Source organism: Ranitomeya variabilis, chromosome 2 (assembly GCF_051348905.1).
Source record: "Ranitomeya variabilis isolate aRanVar5 chromosome 2, aRanVar5.hap1, whole genome shotgun sequence".
NCBI lineage: Eukaryota > Metazoa > Chordata > Amphibia > Anura > Dendrobatidae > Ranitomeya > Ranitomeya variabilis.
In genome coordinates, this window is record NC_135233.1 from 689,294,095 (window position 1) to 689,316,784 (window position 22,690).

The following is a 22,690-nucleotide window of genomic DNA, read 5'->3' on the forward strand; positions in this document are numbered from 1 at the left end:
AATGAAATGCAAATGTTGAAAAAAAAAAGAAAACATCATTTTCAAAATTCTTGATTTATTCAGTGTTGAGTATGAGCATCACATGCATACATACATGTGCTCACACGTCTTAGCATGCTATCAGAGAGGTTATTTATGGTTGTCTCAGGAATGTTTTGCCATGATATGTTGCTGGGAGAAGTCCGGAGATGCTACAGGCCATGGTAGTACATGTAGGCCATGCAGACTGCTCACAGTAGCACGAGCAACATGGGGCCTGGTGTTGTGCTGATAAATGACTCCTGGTACACTTTTGAAAAATGGCCATACCACTAGTACCATGATTGATCCAGCCTGTATTGCAAATGAAATTGGACGTCACATACAAAGACTATGGCATCAAACATTGTCTACACAAACCATCAGAAAGTGTTTGACTGACATTGACCTAGGAGCCACAATTCCAGCTCTTAAAGGTTATCATGGTTCAAAGAAATACGGCAATGGAGGCTGAAATGAGGGTCTATCTTCCTCGCTTTTCTCTTGGATGCAGTGAAGATAGGTCTGAAGATCATGTGCGTAATGCCATGAAGACGTCTTTATGAGGGAACAGCACACCAGTCCCACTCCCTTGAATATCGTGTACTATAACAATTTATGGTAGCTGGACTCCTCTTGTCTTCATTCCAGATACACACAAAGCCTATCGCTTATTGTTACATTGATTTGGTTGTGTAGCCAATGGTGCGATCATTTCTTCAAAGTATTTCAGGAGCTGCAACATAACAACACCACCAGACTGCATGTTGCTCTTACTACTGTGATCCGCTTGTGTGACTAAATGTGCTACCATGGCCTACAGTGTTTCAGTACTTGTTTCTAATTGATGTCATTGCTTGGAATTGCAAAGGGAGCTGCCAGCAGCTGATCTTGATGATTTGCATGCCCAAGTGCATTCAGCATGGCAGAACGTTCCTCAGATAATCATAAATAATTTCTTGATGGCCAAGGAGTGCAGGTAAATGTATTTCTGCGTGAAGTTTTTATACTCCATACCAGGGCCTGCTCCAGATTTTTGTGGGCCCGGGCGAAAGAGTTTAACACATACTATGATTAATTTTGCACAGATAAGAAATATAGGTATAGTACAATGCCAAAGATTTCACTTATTTCCTACATTACATGAGTGATATCTATTGTAAATTTTGCAATAGCTCAGAAACCGGCGAATTCTTCCAGTGCATAGTTTTAATTTTAGACTGGACAGTATAGTTCTTCATACAGTATTATGGTCATAGTCTTCCATACAATATTTTGGACACTACATAGTCTTCCACACATTATTATGGACACCACATAATCCTCCATACAGTATTATGGGCACCACATTGTCCTCCATACAGTATTATGGGTACCACATAGTCCACCATACAGTATTATGTGCACCACATAGTCTTTCATACAGCATTATGGGCACCACAAAGTCTTCCATACAGTATAATGGGTCCCATATAATGCTCAATACAGTACAATAGGCCAAATATAATGCTCCATACGGTATAATAGCTCCATATTATGCCCCATACAGTATAATGGGCCCCATATATTGCTCCATATAGTGCTCCATACAATATAATAGGCCCCATATAACGCTACATATGGTACAATGGGCCCCATATATTGCTCCATATAGTAAACTAGCTGTTTCCAGCCAGCTAACGCTCGGCATGCTCATTGCTATCTAATTAACGCTGCTGGTGATTAAACTAAAGGGAGTGGGGACGGAGCCTCATGTGGTAATGTGGGGGGATGGAGCCTCATGTGGTAATGTGAGGGGACAGAGCCTCGTGTGGTAATGTGTGGGGATGCATCCTCATGTGGTAATGTGTGGGGACAGAGCCTCGTGTGGTAATGTGTGGGGACACAGCCTCGTGTGGTAATGTGTGAGGACGGAGCCTCATGTGGTAATGTGTTGGGACAGAGCCTCATGTGGTAATGTGGGGGGACAGAGCCTCGTGTGGTAATGTGTGGGGACGCAGCCTCATGTGGTAATGTGTGGGGACAGAGCCTCGTGTGGTAATGTGTGGGGACACAGCCTCGTGTGGTAATGTGTTGGGACAGAGCCTCGTGTGGAAATATGAGGGGACGGAGCCTCGTGTGGTAATGTGGGGGGACAGAGCCTCGTGTGGTAATGTGTGAGGATGGAGCCTCATGTGGTAATGTGTGGGGACGGAGCCTCGTGTGGTAATGTGTGGGGACGGAGCCTCATGTGGTAATATGTGAGGACGGAGGCTCGTGTGGTAATGTGTGGGGACGGAGCCTCATGTGGTAATGTGTGGGGATGGAGCCTCATGTCATAATGTGTGGGGATGGAGCCTCGTGTGGTAATGTGGGGGGATGAAGCATTGTGTTGTAATGTGTGGGGAGGGAGCCTCATGTGGTAATGTGTGAGGACGGAGCCTTGTGTGGTAATTTGTGGTGACGGAGCCTCATGTGGTAATGTGGGGGGACGGAGCCTCGTGTGGTAATGTGTGGAGACAGAGCCTCGTGTAGTAATGTGTGGAGACGGATCCTCATGTGGTAATGTGGGGGGATGGAGCCTCGTGTGGTAATGTGTGGGGATGGAGCCTCATGTGGTAATGTGTGGGGACGGAGCCTCGTGTGGTAATGTGGGGGGGCGGGATTATGTGTGGTAATGTGGTGGGGGCGGGATTATGTGTGGTAATGTGTTGGGGGTGGGATTTTCTGTGGTAATGTGGTGGGGGTGGGATTATATGTGGTGATGTGGTGGGGGGCGGGATTATGTGTGGTGATGTGGTGGGGGGCGGGATTATGTGTGGTGATGTGGTGGTGGGGCGGGATTATGTGTGGCAATGTAGTGGGGAGCGGGATTATGTGTGGTAATGTCATGGGGGCAGGATTATGTGTGGTAATGTCGTGGGGGGACGGGATTGTGTGGTAATGTCGTTTGGGGGTGGGATTATCTGTGGTAATGTGGAGGGCAGGATTATGTGTGGTGATTGGGTGGGGGCAGGATTATGTGTGGCAATGGGGTGGGGGGCGGGATTATGTGTGGTAATTGGGTGGGGGGTGGGATTATGTGTGGTAATGGGGTGGGGGGTGGGATTATGTGTGGTAATGGGGTGGGGGGCAGGATTATGTGTGGTAATGTGGTGGGGAGGCGGGATTATTTGTGGTGATGTCGTGGGGGTCGGGATTATGTGTGGTGATGTGTTGGGGGTGGGACTATGTGTGGTGCTCTGTTGGGGGGCGGGATTATGTGTGGTGATGTGATGGGGGGCAGAATAATGTGTGGTAATGGGGTGGGGGCGGGATTATGTGTGGTAATGTCATGGGGGCAGGATTATGTGTGGTAATGTCGTGGGGGGACAGGATTATGTGTGGTAATGTGGAGGGTGGGATTATGTGTGGTGATGTGGTGGGGGGGTGGGATTATGTTTGGTGATGTGGTGGGGGGCGGGATTATGTGTGGTGATGTGGTGGGGGGCGGGATTGTGTGTGGTAGTGTGGTGGGGTGGGATTGCGTGTGGTAATGGGGTGGGGGGGCAGGATTGCGTGTGGTAATGGGGTGGGGGGTGGTATTGTGTGTGGTAATGGGGTGGGGGGGCGGGATTGTGTGTGGTAATGGTGTGGAGGGCGGGATCATGTGTGGTAATGGGGTGGAGGGCGGGATTATGTGTGGTAATGGGGCGGAGGGCAGGATTATGAGTGGTGATGTGGTGGGGGGTGGAGCTACTGTGCAGGGGGTGGGATTAATGAGTAATCACGATGCCTCTTATATATATAGATAATAGCCCCATATATTGTTCCATATATTATATAATGGCCCCATATAGTGCTTTGTACAGTATAATGAGCTTCATATATTGCTTCATATAGTAAATAATGTCCCATATAATGCTCCATACAGTATAATGTACCCTATATAGTGCTCCATACAGTATACTGACCCCATATAATGCTCCATACAGTATAATGACTCCATATAACACTCCATACAGTATATAATGGCCCCATATAATGCTCCATACAGAATAATGGCCTCATATAATGCTCCATGCAGTATAATGGCCCCATATAGTGTTCTATGCAGTATAATGACCCCACCTAGTGCTCCATACATAAAAATATAATCAAATACTCACCTATCTTTGTTCCCTGAAGCTTAGCAGAGGGTGTGCTGTAGTGACATAGTCACAGGGAGTTAGAAGACGCTGAAGAGACTGGAGCTGTGGGGAATGAGGAGAGATGAGTATTTGACGAGGGCCATTGTCAGCGATGGCACCAGGCTCCTCCCCCTGATTTACAGTCCGCATAACATACCGGTGTCCTCGATGGCGAGTGGGCTCCCTCATTTGTCTAAGGGGATTCTAGTTATAGTTAGGAAGGGGAGTAATAAAACAGAGTGATCTAAAACTTGTACAATTAAAAAAGTAAGTTAAAAGATATATACAAAGAAGACTCAACAGAGAAAAAAAGGTTAATGCAAGAGGAAAAGAATGTGGAAGGAAAAGTTAGGAAAGGTAGAGGGGAAGGGGAAGGAAAGTAAAGGGCATAGGGGAAGTTTGGATCAGCTAAACATGGAGAGTATGGACAGGGGAAAAGATAATCCTTATTGAAACAGTAGAACATAGACATAGAAGCTATTTTCGATCCCTCTGATCTTTCTGTATATTTTAACATTCATTGGAATGTGACTTTTTGTGAGTCAAATGTCTATTTGTTATTTTTTGAGCACTTTTTAAATATAATACATTAAAAGTTATTTTTTAACTAAATAGTCACACCCTGCTTAATACAATATTTCGTCGATTGGTGGTCTTAGTTTACAGATTGAAACAATATTGGTAATAAAACAATTTTCAATTTGCTTTGTTAAATATTTAATTGAACTTGAATTTCTTGGCATATAATAAGGCTTTTTACCTAAAAGGGGGCATTCTGACATGATGAAAGAAATAGGTTCCAAGATGACCATGTGAAATAGTACAGGGTGGGCCATTTATATGGATACACCTAAATAAAATGGGAATGGTTGGTGATATCAACTTCCTTTTTGTGGCACATTAGTATATGGGAGGGGGGAAACTTTTCAAGATGGGTGGTGACCATGGTGGCCATTTTGAAGTCGGCCATTTTGGATCCAACTTTATTTTTTTCAATGGGAAAAGAGTCATGTGACACATGAAACTTATTGAGAATTTCACAAGAAAAACAATGGTGTGCTTGGTTTTAACATAACTTTATTCTTTCAGGAGTTATTTACAAGTTTATGACCACTTATAAAATGTGTTCAAAGTGATGCCCATTGTGTTGAATTGTCAATGCAACCCTCTTCTCCCACTCTTGACACACCGAGAGCAACACCACAGAAGATATGCTAGCACAGGCTTCCAGTATCCATTGTTTCAGATGCTGCACATCTCGTACCTTCACAGCATAGACAATTGCCTTCAGATGACCCCCAAAAATAAAATTCTGAAGGGGTCAGATCGGGAGACCTTGGTGGTCATTCAACTGGCCTACGAGGACCAATCCACTTTCCAGGAAACTGTTCATGTAGGAATGCTCGGACCTGACACCCATAGTGTGGTGGTCCACCATCTTACATGCCTGTCATGTCAGCGTAAGGAGGCTTATAGGCTATGTAGTACTCCTCTGGGAAATTAAATATGTAAATTGCCTCTATTGACTTTTAGGATTGCTACTTCCAATAGGTGGTGCTAGAGTTTAACCCCTTCGCGCCAAGCACCGTACTAGTACTGCACTGCCGGCACTGCATTTGTGCCAGCCGCAGTACTAGTACGGCGCACCGATCACCGCGGTCTTGAGCTGAGCGCCGCGGTGATCGGGTGCGGGTGTCAGCTGCATATGACAGCTGACACCCTGCAGCAATGCCCACGATCGGCGCTAGCGCCGATCGCGGGCATTTAACCCCTCTGATGCCGCTGTCAGTAGTGACAGTGGCATAGAGGGGGATCGTGCAGGGACGGGGGCTCCCTGCGCTCTCCCACCGGAGCAACGTGATGAGATCACGTTGCTCCTGTGATCTGGAAGGAGTCCCCGGATCCAAGATGGCCACAGGACTCCTTCCGGGTCATGAAATGACCTGGCTAGCCGGCGCCTGCTAAGAGCTGCTGAGAGCAGGCGCCGGAAAGCCTCCTGAACTTGCCTGTCAGATCGCTGATCTGACAGAGTGCTATGCACACTGTCAGATCAACAATCTGATCTAATACAGTGATGTCCCACCCTGGGACAATGGTAGAAAGTAAGAAAAAAAAATAGAATGTATAAAAAAATCAAAAAAAAAATCCCCAAATAAAGAAAAAAAAAAATTTCCCATTTGTTTATGTAAATTAAAAAAAAACAATAAAAGTACACATATTTGATATCGCCACGTCCGTAACGACCCGCTCTATAAAACTATCCCACTAGTTAACCCCTTCAGTGAACACCGCAAAAAAAATAAATAAAAAACAAGGCATAAAACAACGCTTTATTATCATACAGGCGAACAAAAAGTGGAATAACACGCGATCAGAAAAACAGATATAAATAACCATGGTACCGCTGAAAACGTCATCTTGTCCTGCAAAAAAAAAGCCATGACACAGCATCATCAGCAGAAAAATATAAAAGTTATAGCTCTCAGAATAAAGCGATGCAAAAACAATTATTTTTTTATATAAAATAGTTTTTATTGTGTAAAAGCACCAAAACAAAAAAAAATTACATAAATGAGGTATCGCTGTAATCATACTGACCTGAAGAATAAAGCTGCTTTATCAATTTTACCACACGTGGAACGGTATAAACGCCCCCCTAAAAGAATTTCAGGAATTGCTGGTTTTTGCTCATTTGCCTCCCAAAAATCGGAATAAAAAGCGATCAAAAAATGTCATGTGCCCAAAAATGGTACCAATAAAAATATCAACTCGTACCGCAAAAAACAAGATCTCACATGACTCTGTGGGCCAAAATATGGATAAATTATAGCTCTCAAAATGTGGTGATGCAAAAACAATTTTTTGCAATAAAAAGCGTCTTTTAGTGTGTGATGGATGCCAACCATAAAAATCTGCCCAAAAAACCCTATAAAAGTAAATCAAACCCCCCTTCATCACCCCCTTAGTTAGGTAAAAATAATAAAATTTTTAAAAATGTATTTATTTCCATTTTCCCATTAGGGCTAGGGTTAGGACTAGGGTTAGGGCTAGGGTTAGGGTTAGGGTTGGGGTTAGGGCTAGGGTTAGGGCTGGAGTTAGGGTTGGGGTTAGGGTTTCAGTTAGAATTGGGGAGTTTCCACTGTTCAGGGGCTCTCCAAACGCGACATGGCGTCCGATCTCAATTCCAGCCAATTCTGCTATGAAAAACTAAAACAGTGCTCCTTCCCTTCCGAGTTCTCCTGTGCGCCCAAACAGTGGTTCCCCCAAACATATGGGGTATCAGCGTTCTCAGGATAAGTTGGACAACAACTTTTGGGGTTCAATTTGTCCTGTTACCCTTGGGAAAATAAAATGTGGGGGCTAAAATATCATTTTCGTGGAAAAAAAAATCTTTTTTATTTTCACGGCTCTGCGTTATAAACTGTAGTGAAACACTTGTTAGTTCAAAGTTCTCACAACACATCTAGATAAGTTCCTTGGGGGGTCTAGTTTCCAATATGGGGTCACTTGTGGGGGGTTTCAACTGTTTAGGTACATCAGGGGCTCTGCAAATGCAACATGACGCCTGCAGACCAATCCATCTAAGTCTGCATTTCAAACGGCGCTCCTTGCCTTCCGAGCTCTGCCGTGTGCCCAAACAGTGGTTCCCCCCCATGTATGGAGTATCAGCGTACTCAGGACAAATTGGATAATAACTTTTGTTGTCCAATTTCTCCTGCTACCCTTGGGAAAAAAATTGCGGGCTAAAACATCATTTTGTGGAAAGAAAAAATGATTTTTTTAATTTTCACAGCGCTACATTCTAAACTTTAGTGAAACAATTGGGGGTTAAAAGTGCTCACCACACATCTAGATTAGTTCCTTGGAGGGTCTACTTTCCAAAATGGTGTCACTTGTGGGGGTTTCCACTGTTTAGGCACGTCAGGGTCTCTCCAATCGCGACATGGGTTCCGATCTCAATTCCAGCAAATCTTGCATTGAAAAGTCAAATGGCGCTCCTTCCCTTCCGAGCTCTGCCATGTGCCCAATCAATGGTTTACCCCAACATGTGGGGTATCGGCGTACTCAGGACAAATTGTACAACGACTTTTTTGGTCCAATTTCTCCTGTTACCCTTGGTAAAATAAAACAAATTGGATCTGAAATAAAAATTTTGTGAAAAAAAAGTTAAATGTTAAATTTTTTTTCAACATTCCAAAAATTCCTGTGAAGCACCTGAAGGGTTAATAAACTTTTTGAATGTGGTTTTGAGTACCTTGAGGGGTGCAGTTTTTAGAATGGTGTCACTTTTGGGCATTTTCTGTCATATAGACCCCTCAAAGTCACTTCAAGTGTGAGGTGGTCCGTAAAAAAAATGGTTTTGCAAATTTCGTTGCAAAAATGAGAAATCGCTGGTGAACTTTTAACCCTTATAACTCCCTAACAAAAAAAAATTATGTTTTCAAAATTGTGCTGATGTAAAGCAGACATGTGGGAAATGTTGTTTTTTAACTATATTATGTGATATAACTCTCTAATTTAAGGGCATAAAAACTAAAAGTTTGAAAATTGCTAAATTTTCATAATTTTCAAAAAAATTTTGTTTTTTTCACAAATAAATGCAAATCATATCGAATAAGTTTTACCACTGTCATGAAGTACAATATGTCACGAGAAAACAATGTCAGAATCACCAGGATCTGTTGAAGCGTTTCAGAGTTATGACCTCATAAAGTGACAGTGGTCAGAATTGTAAAAATTGGCCCTGTCACTTAGGTGAAAACAGGCTTCGGGGTGAAGGGGTTAAGCAAGTTAAAATTAATCTTTCATCGCAACTGTAAAACTGACAGTGTTTGAGGCCACTGACTTCTGACGAATCCCTAGTAAACTCTAGGTGGATGAAACACCAAGCTACTGTAGATTGATTCCCTCACCACAATTTTTCTCACTCATGGGTAGGAGTCTCTTAAATTTGAGTGAATGTTGATATGATACACTGCAAATTGTGACAGGTTTACAGTGCTAGCGCTATCTGAATCTAAAACAACTAAAGCAATCACTCTAATACCAATAACCAAACATCTTAATGTTTATAAAAATAACCTTATCCTACTCAATAAATGATAATTAAATGGGTTATCACATACTCTAAAGTGAATGTTAATAGGGCTAGACTGGGGTAATAGATAAAAAAAAATACATATATTCACCTTCTGAACCAGTGTTATTACATTCCCTCCTGGATAAATGTTGAAACCAGGAGATCAGAGGGATACACCGTACCATGTGAAGTGGAGTGGCACTGGTCTGGGAAGTGAGTATAAGGTTTTCTTTTCATTTAATACCCCATTAACATTACCTTTTAAAGTAAAAGACAACCACTTTAATGCAGGTTCATCATTTTAAACACACTTGTAGAATATACGGTAGTCTATTTAAATCTTTGTAGCATATAGACCCACATGGGTCAATACAATTACTAGTAAGGATAAGTTCACATATAAGTGATTTGTTGCAGGGATTTTTTGTAATTGTTTGAATGTGTTTTTAAAAATCTGTAGTCTTGCTGAAGAAATAGTCATGATGGATTGCAAAAATTCTGCTGATCAAACCCTTAAAGTGAACAGTGAATGCTGACATGTACCGTAAATTTATAGAAGACTGGTAAAAAATGGCATATTACTATAGAGAAAAGCTAACATATATTGAAATGATATCTGTTGAAATTCAGCAGTTTGTTGAATATTACTCTGGTGAGATGTTTCTAGTGAACACATTTCATGCTCTAGTTAATAATTTTAACAATAAGCCATCAGAGCCTAACACAAGTTAAAACTCCAATTCCCACCTTACAGCTGGTGTTATACTTGAATGAACTTGTTAATTAAACTCTGAACGGTAAACTGTGGAACCCAAATTTAACAATTTGTTTTCTATTTTTGCTTGTAGTTAATCTCAAATTCCCTGTTATGGCACATTGGTGGATCTCCATTGGTAAATATGCTTCTGCTAATATTACTACTTTCTAATTTGATCATTGTTTAGTTTATTGAAAAAATAATTAAATAAAGTAGAGTCGATGGGAAGGTATTGCCTCAAATGATTAGTCTTCCCATTCCTGGCTTTCTTTGTATACTGTCTTTTCTGAAATATCACATTGTTGCAGGGTAATATATAGATGTATCTAATTTGGGAGCCTGTCAATGATTCAGGCTTTATTCATTTTAGGTATAATCCAGTAGCGTAGCTACCGGCGGGGCAGAAGGGGCCATCGCCCCGGTCCCCATGCTCTGAGGGGGCCCACCCAGAGCTACGCTACTGTAACTGTATTGGCGTGTGCACAGCGTGCCGATACAGTTACATTCTGTGGCAGAGCAGGGAGAATCGATCTCCCTGCTCTGCCGCCCAGCCACTAAGGGGCCCTTGAGCAGGAGGGGGGCCCAGTGCCAGCAGTGGGCCCCCCGCATGTCATCGCAGGTTCAGCTGTATCAGCTGCATGTCGATACAGCTGACTGCATTGATGAAAGAAGGAATGTTATGCTCCCTCTCCCATCATCCCTCTGTTAGCATCTGACTCAGACACTGTCAGCGGTCACGATGACGTCACTACCCGGCACCCACTGACCAGAGATATGCGGGTGCTCAGAGCAGCGGAGGAACCAGGAGGAAGAGAGGTGAGTATTTACTTATTTGTTTTTATGGGGGCTACCTTATGCTACAAAGTCTGCCTATAGGGGGCTTCCTTATACTACAGAGTCTGCCTATGGGGGCTGCCTTGTGCTATAGAGTCTGCCTATGGGGACTGCCTTATGCTATAGTCTGCCTATGGGGGCTGCATAATGCTATAGTCTGCCTATGGGGGTGCATATATGTAACACCCCAAGTAACTGGTTGTTAGTGATGTTGCCTTCCTTTTGGGGAGGGCGATATCATGCTTGGAGGCAAGGAGGATTCCCTTTACCAGGTAAAGCACCTACATGCAACAGATTCTGAATCCAGGACAGAAAGGGGAGCTGAGAACCCGGATTCAGGGGAGCTTCCTCCAGATATATGTACTCTGGTCAGGAGGAGGAGTTAGTTAGTTGGTAGCAGAAGTGGAGGAGAGGGGAGGAGAGCAGAGAGTAGGGCCGTGCAGCCACGTGTGAGCTGCAGTTCCAGGGATGGAAGATAACCTGAAGGGTTGGAATGTTAGTGAGCATCTGAGGAAAGGAGCAAAGGAGAAGGAAAGGGTTTAGAGGGGAACTGTGACTGAGCACCATCTGAGCTGAAGTTCAGGAACCGGGCACCGGGAGCCCGAGGTTGTGTTGAACTCTAGGTCACACAGCAGAACTGGAGGGCAAAGAACCTTAAGTAATTTGCCCACACCCACACCCGAAGATGAAGCAGCACACAAAGAGCCCGGGTCGTGATAGAGACCCTATAAAAAGGCTTGCACTGCCCACCATACGGGAAACTGTCCCAGGACACGAGAGAGAGGACTTTGTCAGGGAGCCACAGGCAGCAAGGACCTTCTTTCACGAGCGCAGCAGGAAGGCTTACGGATCTTACCTGGGAGAGGGATCCACCATTGCCTCCAGGCTGGCCGGACCACATCACCACCTGTTGCTAGTACCCTGGACTGTGGCCTGATTCACCCAGTAAACCAGGTAAAGACATTACAACCCTGTGTCCTCTGATTATTAACGGTACCACACCATCCCTGCCCAGCACATCGGGAGCCCTGAGGACCCCGCTTCACCTGTGGGAAGCGACACCATCTTTGCTGCAGCACCATTGCTCCCAGAGGACCCCTTTAAGCAGCGTCGGTCACCTCTGACCGAGTACCACTGGTGGCGTCACAAACTTTTATTGCTATAGAACTCCCTTTAAAAGCTATCCCTTTTACTTGGGCGCCCATGGACTGGGTCGACGCCATGGTGACCACCCCTTTAACCACGACTGGACCCGGTACCCAGTACCCCTAGGCCCTGGCGGGCGACTCATATATAAAATAGAGTAGGCCTATGGGGAGTTCATTATACTATATGACGGCCTATGGGGAGTGCATTATACTTTATGAAGGCCTATGAGGAGTGAATTATACTATATTGAGTACTATCTGGTGCATTATACTATATGGATGCTACCTAGGGGGCCATCATACAGTGTTGCGATTACAGTGAGGGGGTGTCAGGACTCTGAACATTTTTTACCTTTTGTGCATTACTGCTCTTTTCCAAGATGGCGTCTTTGGTCTCATGTGCACTGTGTCTTCCTGCTATAAAACTCCACCCCAGCCTTCAGTCTGTGCTAGAGTATTCTGCCTTGCATCCAGCTCCTGACCTTTGATTACTCCCTGGCTATATACCTGCTCCTGTGAACCTGTGTGGTGATCCTGCTACTCTGCTCTGAATTCCAGCTGCATACACCAGTTTCCAGAAATCCTCCTTCATCTGCTGCTCGTGTTTACTTCCATCTGCATTTGCTGGACATGTAAGCTGTATCTGCTCTGCAAAAACCTGAGACTATTAACCAGGCCTCCCTGGTTGAGATAAGATATGATTTGAACTGCCTTATAAGCTTATCTATCTGTGTTTGGACTAAGACAAGGATTTATTCGTGTCAAGTATCCTCAAGAATAACTGTGCTTCATAGACTTTCTGCTTGATTGCATTTTCCTCTGAAATTTCCTATAGACTGCTAAGCTGCGTTTAATATTTACACCAAGTGTTGTGGACTTGAGTTTCTTTCTGCAACTGTTTGAATCACCGTGTGATAATATAGACTTTACCACTTATAAAACTGTGTCCTGTAGTTGTCTTGTTCCACGCAAAGAGTCTCCGCAAGGAGTTATCCCCTATAATTATTACAGGATACTCTAGCCATAAAAAAAGGAGACTGCTGGAAAAATGACTGCAGAAAGCAGATTAGAGCAGGTGTTTTCCATAATTAGATCACTGCAGAAAGATGTGGAAGGTCTGCAAAAGAAGTTTGGAAGCTTTGAACACAATCAACAAGTGTTTAGACAAACTTTGCAGGACTTAAGCAACCGCATGGCAGCCCAGGAAAACAAACTTGCTGGCATAGAGTCCCAGTATGGACGGGCTTTTCAGGACATAAGCACGCAAATAGCTGCACAAGTGACTTTACCCTCTGGGCAACGGCCACTAGCTAGCCCACCTAAGTTGCCCTCATTCAGATTTAATGGTGATCGCGACAAATTTTGTGGCTTTGTGAATCAATGTATGCTATATTTTGATGTGCATCCTGACTGTTTTCCTACTGATAGATCCAAAGTATTGTGTGTACTAATGCTACTGACCTCACGAGCGCTCGACTGGGCGAATCCGATGATTGAGTCTTGTGACCCACGGTTAAATAACTTGGATGATTTCTTGGCCGCTATGGCATTAATGTTTGATGACCCTAATCGCCGTGCAACCGCTGAATCTGCTTTGTTGTCTTTACGCCAGGCTAAACGTTCTGTTATTGAGTATGCCACTGAATTCAGGAGATTAGCTGTAGATACCAATTGGGACAGTTATGCACAATTGCCTATTTTTAAAAGGGGTCTGTCTAGTATTATAAAAGATGAACTAGCTCGCTCTGAGTCACCACAAGAGCTAGAGACATTTATACAGCATTGTGTATGCATAGACATTCGCCTTACTGAGCGTAGGCAGGAGAAATTTGCTGCATATAACCGTATTTCTAACTTTTCCCTTCTATCCAAAGAGCCTGCAGGTAAAACCTCTCTGGAGGTGGAGGAGGTGCCCATGCAAATTAATTCCATTCAGAGGCGCGAGATCAATGAGCGCCCGGAGCATCGCCTTCGTGAAAGTCTATGTGTCTACTGCGGCCAGTCTGACCACTTCTTGATCAATTGTCCTAAGTGTCCTAGATGGCCTAACAAGGTGCTAGCAGCAGTAGGGGAGTATGACAACCGTGATGATGAATCTGACATCTCTGATTGCAGCCTGCCTTTAATCGCTGTATTCCATTCACTTTCTATGACTTCACCACCCAAGGAGCTGAAGGAGAAGAACTCTCACTGTTCTCTCCCTATTAAGATCCTGTGTTCAGGACAGTGGATTTCCAGTGCAGCTATGATTGACTCAGGTGCAGGTGGCATTTCATGGATATCGCATTTGTCAAGGAACATGGTATTGAAATTCAGCAAAGAGCCTCTCCAATTACCATGGAAACAGTGGATGGGTCACCTTTAATCTCTGGGCCTGTGGATCAGGAGACCGTACCCTTTGAAATTTTGTTGGAGCCTAATCATCAGGAGCAACTTTCTTTATTGCTAATTTCTTCTCCTCATTTTCCTGTGATTTTAGGCATTCCTTGGTTGCATTCTCAGAACCCATTTATCAACTGGGAGACCAAGGAGATTATCTTTCCAACAAGGAGCAACTCAGCGTTTACAGAAGCTGTCCCTGAGTCGACCGCTATGGAACCACATATACAGGTATTTTCTTTACCTCCAGCATATAAAGATATAAAGAGTTCTCTGACATCTGTGACAAGAAGAATGCAGATCAGCTTCCTCCACACAGGCATTATGACTGTCCCATTGAGTTGCTTCCTGGGGCAGCTATTCCTTTTGGTAATGTATACCCTTTGGCGGCACCTGAGCTTCAAGCCTTAAAGGAGTATATTGATGAAAATCTGGCCAAAGGCTTCATACTTCCTTCTTCCTCACCAGCAGGGGCATCTATATTTTTTGTAAAAAAGAAGGATGGGACCCTGAGACCCTGTGTTGACTATCGGGAACTCAATAAGGTAACCGTACAAAACCGTTACCCTTTGCCTCTGATTCCCGAATTACTGGAAAGAGTCCGCCATGCTAAGGTGTTCTCTAAACTGGATCTTCATGGGGCTTATAATTTTGTGCGTATTCGTCCAGGGGATGAGTGGAAGACAGCATTCCGATGCCGGTATGGACACTTTGAATATCTCGTGATGCCCTTCGGGCTTTGTAATGCCCCTGGAACATTTCAAAACCTTGCTAATGACATTTTCAGAGATTTGTTGGACCAGTTTGTGGTGATCTATTTGGATGATATTCTAATCTTTTCTGACTCTCTACAGGAACTTGAAGAACACATCAAATCTGTTTTAAGACGTCTGAAAGAGAACCATCTGTATATCAAGCCGGAGACATGCGAGTTCCATCGTTCTGAGATACAGTTCTTGGGTTATATCATCTCTCCCCAGGGGCTGAACATGGAATCTGGTAAGATTCAGGCTATCCTTGACTGGCCGGTACCCAAGAACGTTAAGGAGGTCCAACATTTTATTGGTTTTGCAAATTTCTACAGACGCTTCATTTGAAATTTTTCTGATATTGTCCGTCCCATTACTTCCTTGACAAAGAAGGAAAAGCCCTTTAAGTGGTCATCACAGGCTCAAGAAGCTTTTGATCGGCTTAAGATCTGTTTCACATCAGCACCGCTGTTGATACACCCAGATCCAACACTTTCATTCTTTGTGGAGGTGGACGCTTCTGATAATGCTTTGGGGGGTATTCTCTCCCAAAGAACTGGGGAGAAGGGTCTGCTACATCCTTGTGCTTTCTTTTCCCATAGACTAACCTCAGCAGAGAAGAATTACGACGTGGGAGACAAGGAATTGCTGGCTATTATTGCGGCTTTCAAAGAATGGAGGCATCATCTGCAAGGAGCTGCACAACAGATCATAGTGCTAACTGACCATCGCAATTTAGAGTTCCTTAGATCTGCTAGATGTCTTTCTCCTCATCAGGCTCGTTGGAACTTATTTTTAAATCAATTTAACTTTGTTATCTCGTACCGTCCAGGTTCTCGTAATGGGAAGGCTGATGCTTTATCCCGAATCCATGCTGCGGATTCCGTACCTGGAGCCCCGTCCAAGACCATTCTATCTGATGCCAATTTCATCGGAGTTATCCACGATCAGGACTTGTGGAAGGAGTGCAGGGAGGCCTATGATGGTGGTATTTCTGGCCAACCCACCTGTGGATATTAATCTTGTCTTTAAGGGCGGCATGTGGTTCAGAGATCGGCGTATCTACGTCTCTGAGGTCGTACGTCTGCAGATCCTCAAGTTGGTACATGACTCCAAGTTGGCTGGTCACAGGGGGTACAGAAGACACAAGAGTTCCTGAGCCGATTCTTCTGGTGGCCAACTTGCCTGAAGGATACCAAGGACTATGTTCTCTCTTGCGAGGTATGTGCCTGTTGCAAGACTTCTCATGTGGCACCTACGGGTCTTCTACAACCATTACCTGTTCCGTCCCGCCCTTGGGGGTCTTCATCAATGGACTTTATTGTGGAGCTGCCTACATCGGGGGCATGAATACAATCATGGTGGTAGTTGATCGCCTGACTAAAGCTGCTCATTTTGTTCCATGCACTGGCCTCCCCTCAGCTAAAGATACTGTGAACTTGGTTATACAGAATGTCTTTTGGTTGCATGGGGTTCCAGATGAGATCATCTCTGACCATGGAGTACAGTTCACTTCAAGATTCTGGAAGGGGTTTTGCTCTGCACTCAATATTAATGTCTGTCTCTCTTCCGCTTACCATACCCAGACAAATGGTCTGAGCGTACCAACCAGATGCTGGAGCAATATCTAAGATGCTATGTCAGCCATCTCCAGGATGATTGGTTGGAGTTGCTGCTGTTAGCCGAATTTTCATATAATAATTCTCAGAGCGCCTCCACTAAATTTACACCTTTCTTTGCCAATCTGGGTTATCATCCGTGTATCTTACCTAGGTCTCCAATTAATTCTCCGGTTCCGGCAGTGGAGGAAAGGCTGACTGCGATGAGACAAAATCTGGAGGTTCTGAAGGAATCCCTGACCACAGCTCAAGAATGTTATAAGAGATCGGCTGATAGATTCCGTAAACCTGCACCCATGTTCAAGGTAGGAGTTTCCGTGTGGTTAGCAACTAAGAATCTGAAGTTAAATGTTCCTTCACAAAAACTTGGACAGAAATTCATTGGCCCTTTCAAGATCAACGGTATTGTGAGCTCTGTGGCCTGCCGGCTGAAGCTGCCTAGGACTATGAAGGTACACCCAGTTTTTCATGTATATTTACTAAAGCCTGTATCTCCTAATACCTTCCAGGGACGTGTTGTGCCACCTCCACAGCCTGTGGTGATTGATGGGCAAGAACAATTTGTGGTGGAGGAAATTATTGATTCCAGGATTCGCAGGAATCGGCTCCAATATCTGATAAGATGGCAGGGATATCCCCCTGAGGAAGACTCTTGGGAACCTGTGGAAAACATCAATGCCTAACAGAAGATTTCTCATTTTCATCAGAGATTCCCTGAGAAACCAGGTCCAGGATTGTCCTGAAGACGCTTCCAAGGAGGGAGTAATGTCAGGACTCTGAACATTTTTACCTTTTGTGCATTACTGCCCTTTTCCAAGATGGCGTCTTTGGTCTCATGTGCACTGTGTCTTCCTGCTGTAAAACTCCACCCCAGCCTTCAGTCTGTGCTAGAGTATTCTGCCTTGCATCCAGCTCCTGACCTCTGGTTACTCCCTGGCTATAAACCTGCTCATGTGAACCTGTGGGGTTATCCTGCTACTCTGCTGTGAGTTCCTGCTGCATACACCACTTCCAGCAATCCTCCTTCATCTGCTGCTCGTGTTTACTTCCATCTGCATTTGCTGGACATGTAAGCTGTTTCTGCTCTGCAAAAACCTGAGACTATTAACCAGGCCTCCTTGGTTGAGCTAAGATTTAATTTGAACTGCCTCATAAGCTTATCTATCTGTGTTTGGACTAAGACAAGGATTTATTCGTGTCAAGTATCCTCAAGAATAACTGTGCTTCACAGACTTTCATCTTCATTGCATTTTCCTCTGAAGTTTCCTATAGACTGCTAAGCTGTGTTTAATATTTACACCAAGTGTTGTGTACTTGAGTTTCTCTCTGCACCTGTTTGAATCACCGTGTTATAATATAGACTTTACCACTTATAAAACTGTGTCCTGTAGTTGTCTTGTTCCATGCAAAGAGTCTCCTGAGTTATCCCCTATAATTATTACAGGGGGTCATCTTACAGTGTTGGAGCCATCAAACAGTTTGGGGGCTACTAAGGGGTCAGTATACTGTGTGGGTGGTACTATAGAGTGGGAGGTAATTATACTTAGTATAAGAGAGCATGATACTATGTATAGGGGAGCTGTACAGGGGGAGACTCAGGACATTATTAAATGTAAAGTGGGCAATTATTGTTATAGGGGAACTCAGGTTACTGTGACTATCAAAGGGGCACACAGAGAGCATTATTACTTTTTAGGGGGCAAAATATGGGCACTGTTTTCTAGGGCACTTGCACCCAGCATTACTATATTATAGAGGGGTGCTTTAGAATTCTGAAGGCACAGAGAACCACACAGCAGGTGCAGGAATAGGCACACATTCGGTAGCAGTGGCTCAGCATTGGGATATTAGCAGGATGAGGAGTTTGTGCAGGTTGGGAATAGATGGTGATGGGGCTGGAATGTGAGAAGTGAAACGTGTCTTTGTTGTATTCTCTGCAGCCAAGTGGTGACTGGAAGAAGTTGTCATGTCGGTCTGGGCCAGATGGAAAAGACGGGAAAAATGAACGATTCCATCAGAAAGAATGTCAGCAGTAAGTCATTATCTGTAACTGTGCTATAATCTCTTACATGTTCTGTAGGGCTGGTATCTACCACTGACGATATGGCGGTAATAGCAATGTTGGTCTTTGTATAGAGATTATTTTCAGCAACAGCGCGGTCATCTGCTGAGGTTCTCCTCCACTATTAGGGGTGTCACCGAGTTGTAATCAAGGTTACCTGGTTAAGGGCCCACTCAGAAGCTTTGCCCTCCCTGAAACAAAACCCTAGCTACACCTCTGGTATAATCATCTGACATTCCCTTTAAAAAAGACATTTTCAGCCATACTCTTTGATCAGACACCTGAACATGATGTAAATCTGGCCTTTTTAGATGTTCTCATGATACTGCAGCTTCTGAATTGTAGAAGACAAGAGAATCAGAACAGAATACAGTTCTATAACATTTCAAATATATTCCTCTGCCTTAATTCATAGGACTTGGGTGATACCCATAAGGACACTCCTCATTAATGTTAATAGAAGAAAAACCTGGAGTAGCAGTCCAAGAAAAAATATACTAAAACATTTTTTCTTTAATAAATCACAAAAAGGCACATAAATATACAAGAATTAGTATCATAACAAAATAATTTACATAGGGAGGGATGGACAACAAAAGATGTGGGTCTCAACATTCACGTAATGAGGTGGGCAGAGCATTCATGAAAATTATATAAAGTGCTGGTGCTTTAAATAGAAAGGTGGATTAATATACAGTTGTGGCCAAAAGTATTGACACCCCTGCAATTCTGTCAGATAATACTCATCTTTTTCCTGAAAATGATTGCAAACACAAATTCTTTGTTATTATTATCTTCATTTAATTTCTCTTAAATGAAAAAACACAAAACAGAATGAAGAAAAAAGCAAAACATTGATCATTTCACACAAAACTCCAAAAATGGGCCAGACAAAAGTATTGGCACCCTCAGCCTAATACTTGGCTGCACAACCTTTAGCCAAAATAACTGCGACCAACTGCTTCTGGTAACCATCAATGAGTTTCTTACAATGCTCTGCTGGAATTTTAGACCACTCTTCTTTGGCAAACTGCCCAAGGTCCCTGATATTTGAAGGGTGTCTTCTCCAAACTGCTAACATAGAAAAAACTCAGAAAAATTACATACCATGAGATACAGCCTTCCCAAAACCCTGTCTGATGACAAATGCATGCTTAGCAGGATGCAGCAGGCCTCCACTGATAAAGGCTAGGGGCGGCACAGGTGCAAACTACTTGATAAAAACAGCCACCCCCACCCCAATCAAACATTGCAGGGGTTGACTGCCTACTAGAAAAAATGCACATTGATATAACTCACATAGGATGCCAGTCACACTGGTAAGTGTGGTGCCCAGTGTCTGGTATGCAGCCTATTAATTAAGACATTGGCTTAATAATCTAAGGCAGATGTGTTTAAAGGGGTGGGCAAAATGTCTAAAAAAAATTGTAATCTAAATTTTAATCCCTATCTATTTGATGCCATAATCTAATCTAATTTCTAAAAGGCTTGCATTAAACATTCACTACAGTTCTCTAACTACTGTACATTATCTAACTGTTATTGACTTTTTTTCCTACTTCCTGTGCGGTGATGCTTTGTTTGAGAATCGCAGGGCATGCTGGGATACTCAAATGAAACCTCATCAAAGTAGGGGACAGAGGCTACGTTCACTGCCTTAGCCCTTGCCCTCTCCCTGAAGCAAAACGTCTACAGTGAAGCTCGTTTCAGGGCCAGGGCTAGTCCCTTCTCTGTCATTGCGTGCTGTGCACTGTGCAATGTGCATAATCACAGCGCGCTCGTAGTAATAAGCTGGCAATACAGGAGAGCGCACTGTCAGAGAGTGATGTCAGTATACCTAGCGTTCAGAGACCAGTGACCTCACTTGTCTCTGCACGCCAGATATTCTGACACCGCTGTGTGACAGTGCACTCTCCTGTATTTCCGGCTTATTACTACGAGCGCTCTGAGATTATTCACATCACATAGCGAGCAATGACAGAGACGGGACTAGCCAGCCCCTTAATCAAGCATCACCAATGACGCTTCATTTCAGCCAGGGCTTAGGGGCTCTGAGCGTGACCACAGCCTTTGTCCCTTGCTCTGATGAGGCTTGGCTTGAGTATCCCAGCATGCACTGTGATACTCAAATGAAGAATCATCCCACAGAAAATAGGGAAAAAATGCAATAGCAGTTACATAGTATAGTTAAGGAACAGTAGAGAATTTTTAATGCAAGTATAATAGAAATTAGTTTGGCTTACAGCATGAAATAGATAGGGATTTAGATAAAAACATATTTGACCTCTGGACTACCCGTTTACTACCCGTTTAACCGTCAATTGCTGTAGCGGTTCAGAGAAAAATATACTTTATAAGCCGCTGTGGAAAACCAAACGGTTTTTCCGTGCCAGCTACCCTGGATTGATAAGTTTCTACCTCCTTGCGCTTATTGGGAGAGACCTATCACTCCACGGACCACATGTCCCAATAGTCGCCCATCCGCTTATTCAGTTAGTTTTCTCTGAACACCACAGCATTACAAAGTCATCCATACTTGGCTGAGATCATACAGCCATGGTCTGATACACGCTGTCCATTGATTGAGCAGCATATATCAGCTGTCAGGGTCACTTTAAAAAAGTATAATGGATACATCAATTTTCTCTCAGCACCTCAAAAAGGTCCCATTGGTCCTCTATATTTACAAACTGTAGAAATGTACAGTCAGCCTGTAGAAATATCATGCTTGTCTTTTATGCTGTTATTAGCTTATCTCATTCATTTCAATGTTAGACTAGGACACACAGAATCAAATAATAGAGCTCATTGTAGATATACATGTCAGTTTGTTAGGACACTTCCGTGCTTCAAAGAATTGTATAACGCACATCTTTTATTTTATGCAACACAGCGCCATCTAGTGTTAATCATTGACCATCTGTAATATATGATAATTGTTAAATATCTATTGCTTTCCCTCTATACTGTACATGCAAGCACAGACACATAAATTAATTAGGGAATTGCTAAACTATTTGTTCTCTTTGTTTTTCAATATTTAGGCATTGGTTTGACGGCAATGATTTGTGGAGGACAAATTCTGGCTTATTTCCTATACAAGAACAACTTTATTTATCCGGATCTAAATGATTTTTGAGCTAATGCTTTTGAAAAATAAATATTTGAAATAAAAAAGTACTGTCTTTTGAGCTGTTTACTGTCTGTGAAACAAAATAAAAGTCTTCTTTAATAAGATATTAATTGACCTGTACATGTCCTTTAGGGCTGTCCCACACGTCCAGATAATTCCGGTACCGGAATAAATCGGTACCGGAGTTATCCGTGTCCGTGTGCCTGGGAACTCACGGAGGCCATACGAGCGGCACACGTGTGCCACCCGTATGGCGAGTGGGTACCACACGGAGCGTGTGGTACCCACTCTGCATGGTGCTGAAGCTGCTGAAGCTGCGATTCATATCCTCTCTGCAGTAGCGTTTGCTGCAGAGAAAATATGAAGAATAGTGTTAAAAATAAAGATTTAGGTGTCCGCCGCCCCCCCACCCCCTGTGCGCCCCCCCGCTGGTCAGAAAATACTTACCCGCCTCCCTCGCTCCTTCCTGGTCTGGCCGCGGCTTCTCCTGCATGCGGTCACGTGGGCCCGATCATTTACAGTCATGAATATGTGGCTCCACCTCCCATAGGGGCGGAGCCGACTATTCATGATTGTAAATGATCGGCCCCACGTGACTGCATACAGTAGGAGGCGCGGCCAGACCAGGAAGGAGCGAGGGAGTGGGTAAGTATTTTCTGACCAGCGGGGGGGCGCACAGGGGGTGGGGGGGCGGCGGACACATGGATCTTTATTTTTAACACTATTCTTCATATTTTCTCTATAGCAAACGCTGCTACAGGGA

At 43.7% G+C, this 22,690-nt stretch overlaps 1 protein-coding gene across 1 annotated transcript in view; it reads left to right on the forward strand.

Annotated features, from left to right (window-relative positions):
* Positions 1-21,961, forward strand: part of TMEM244 (transmembrane protein 244) — a 142,128-nt gene extending 120,167 nt beyond the window's left edge. The window contains exons 5-6 of the mRNA XM_077292830.1: positions 10,095-10,139; positions 21,839-21,961. Of these exons, the coding sequence (XP_077148945.1) occupies positions 10,095-10,139; positions 21,839-21,933 (140 nt within the window). The 3' untranslated portion in view covers positions 21,934-21,961. The remainder of the gene's footprint in view (positions 1-10,094; positions 10,140-21,838) is intronic.
* The last annotated feature ends 729 nt before the right edge of the window (positions 21,962-22,690 follow it).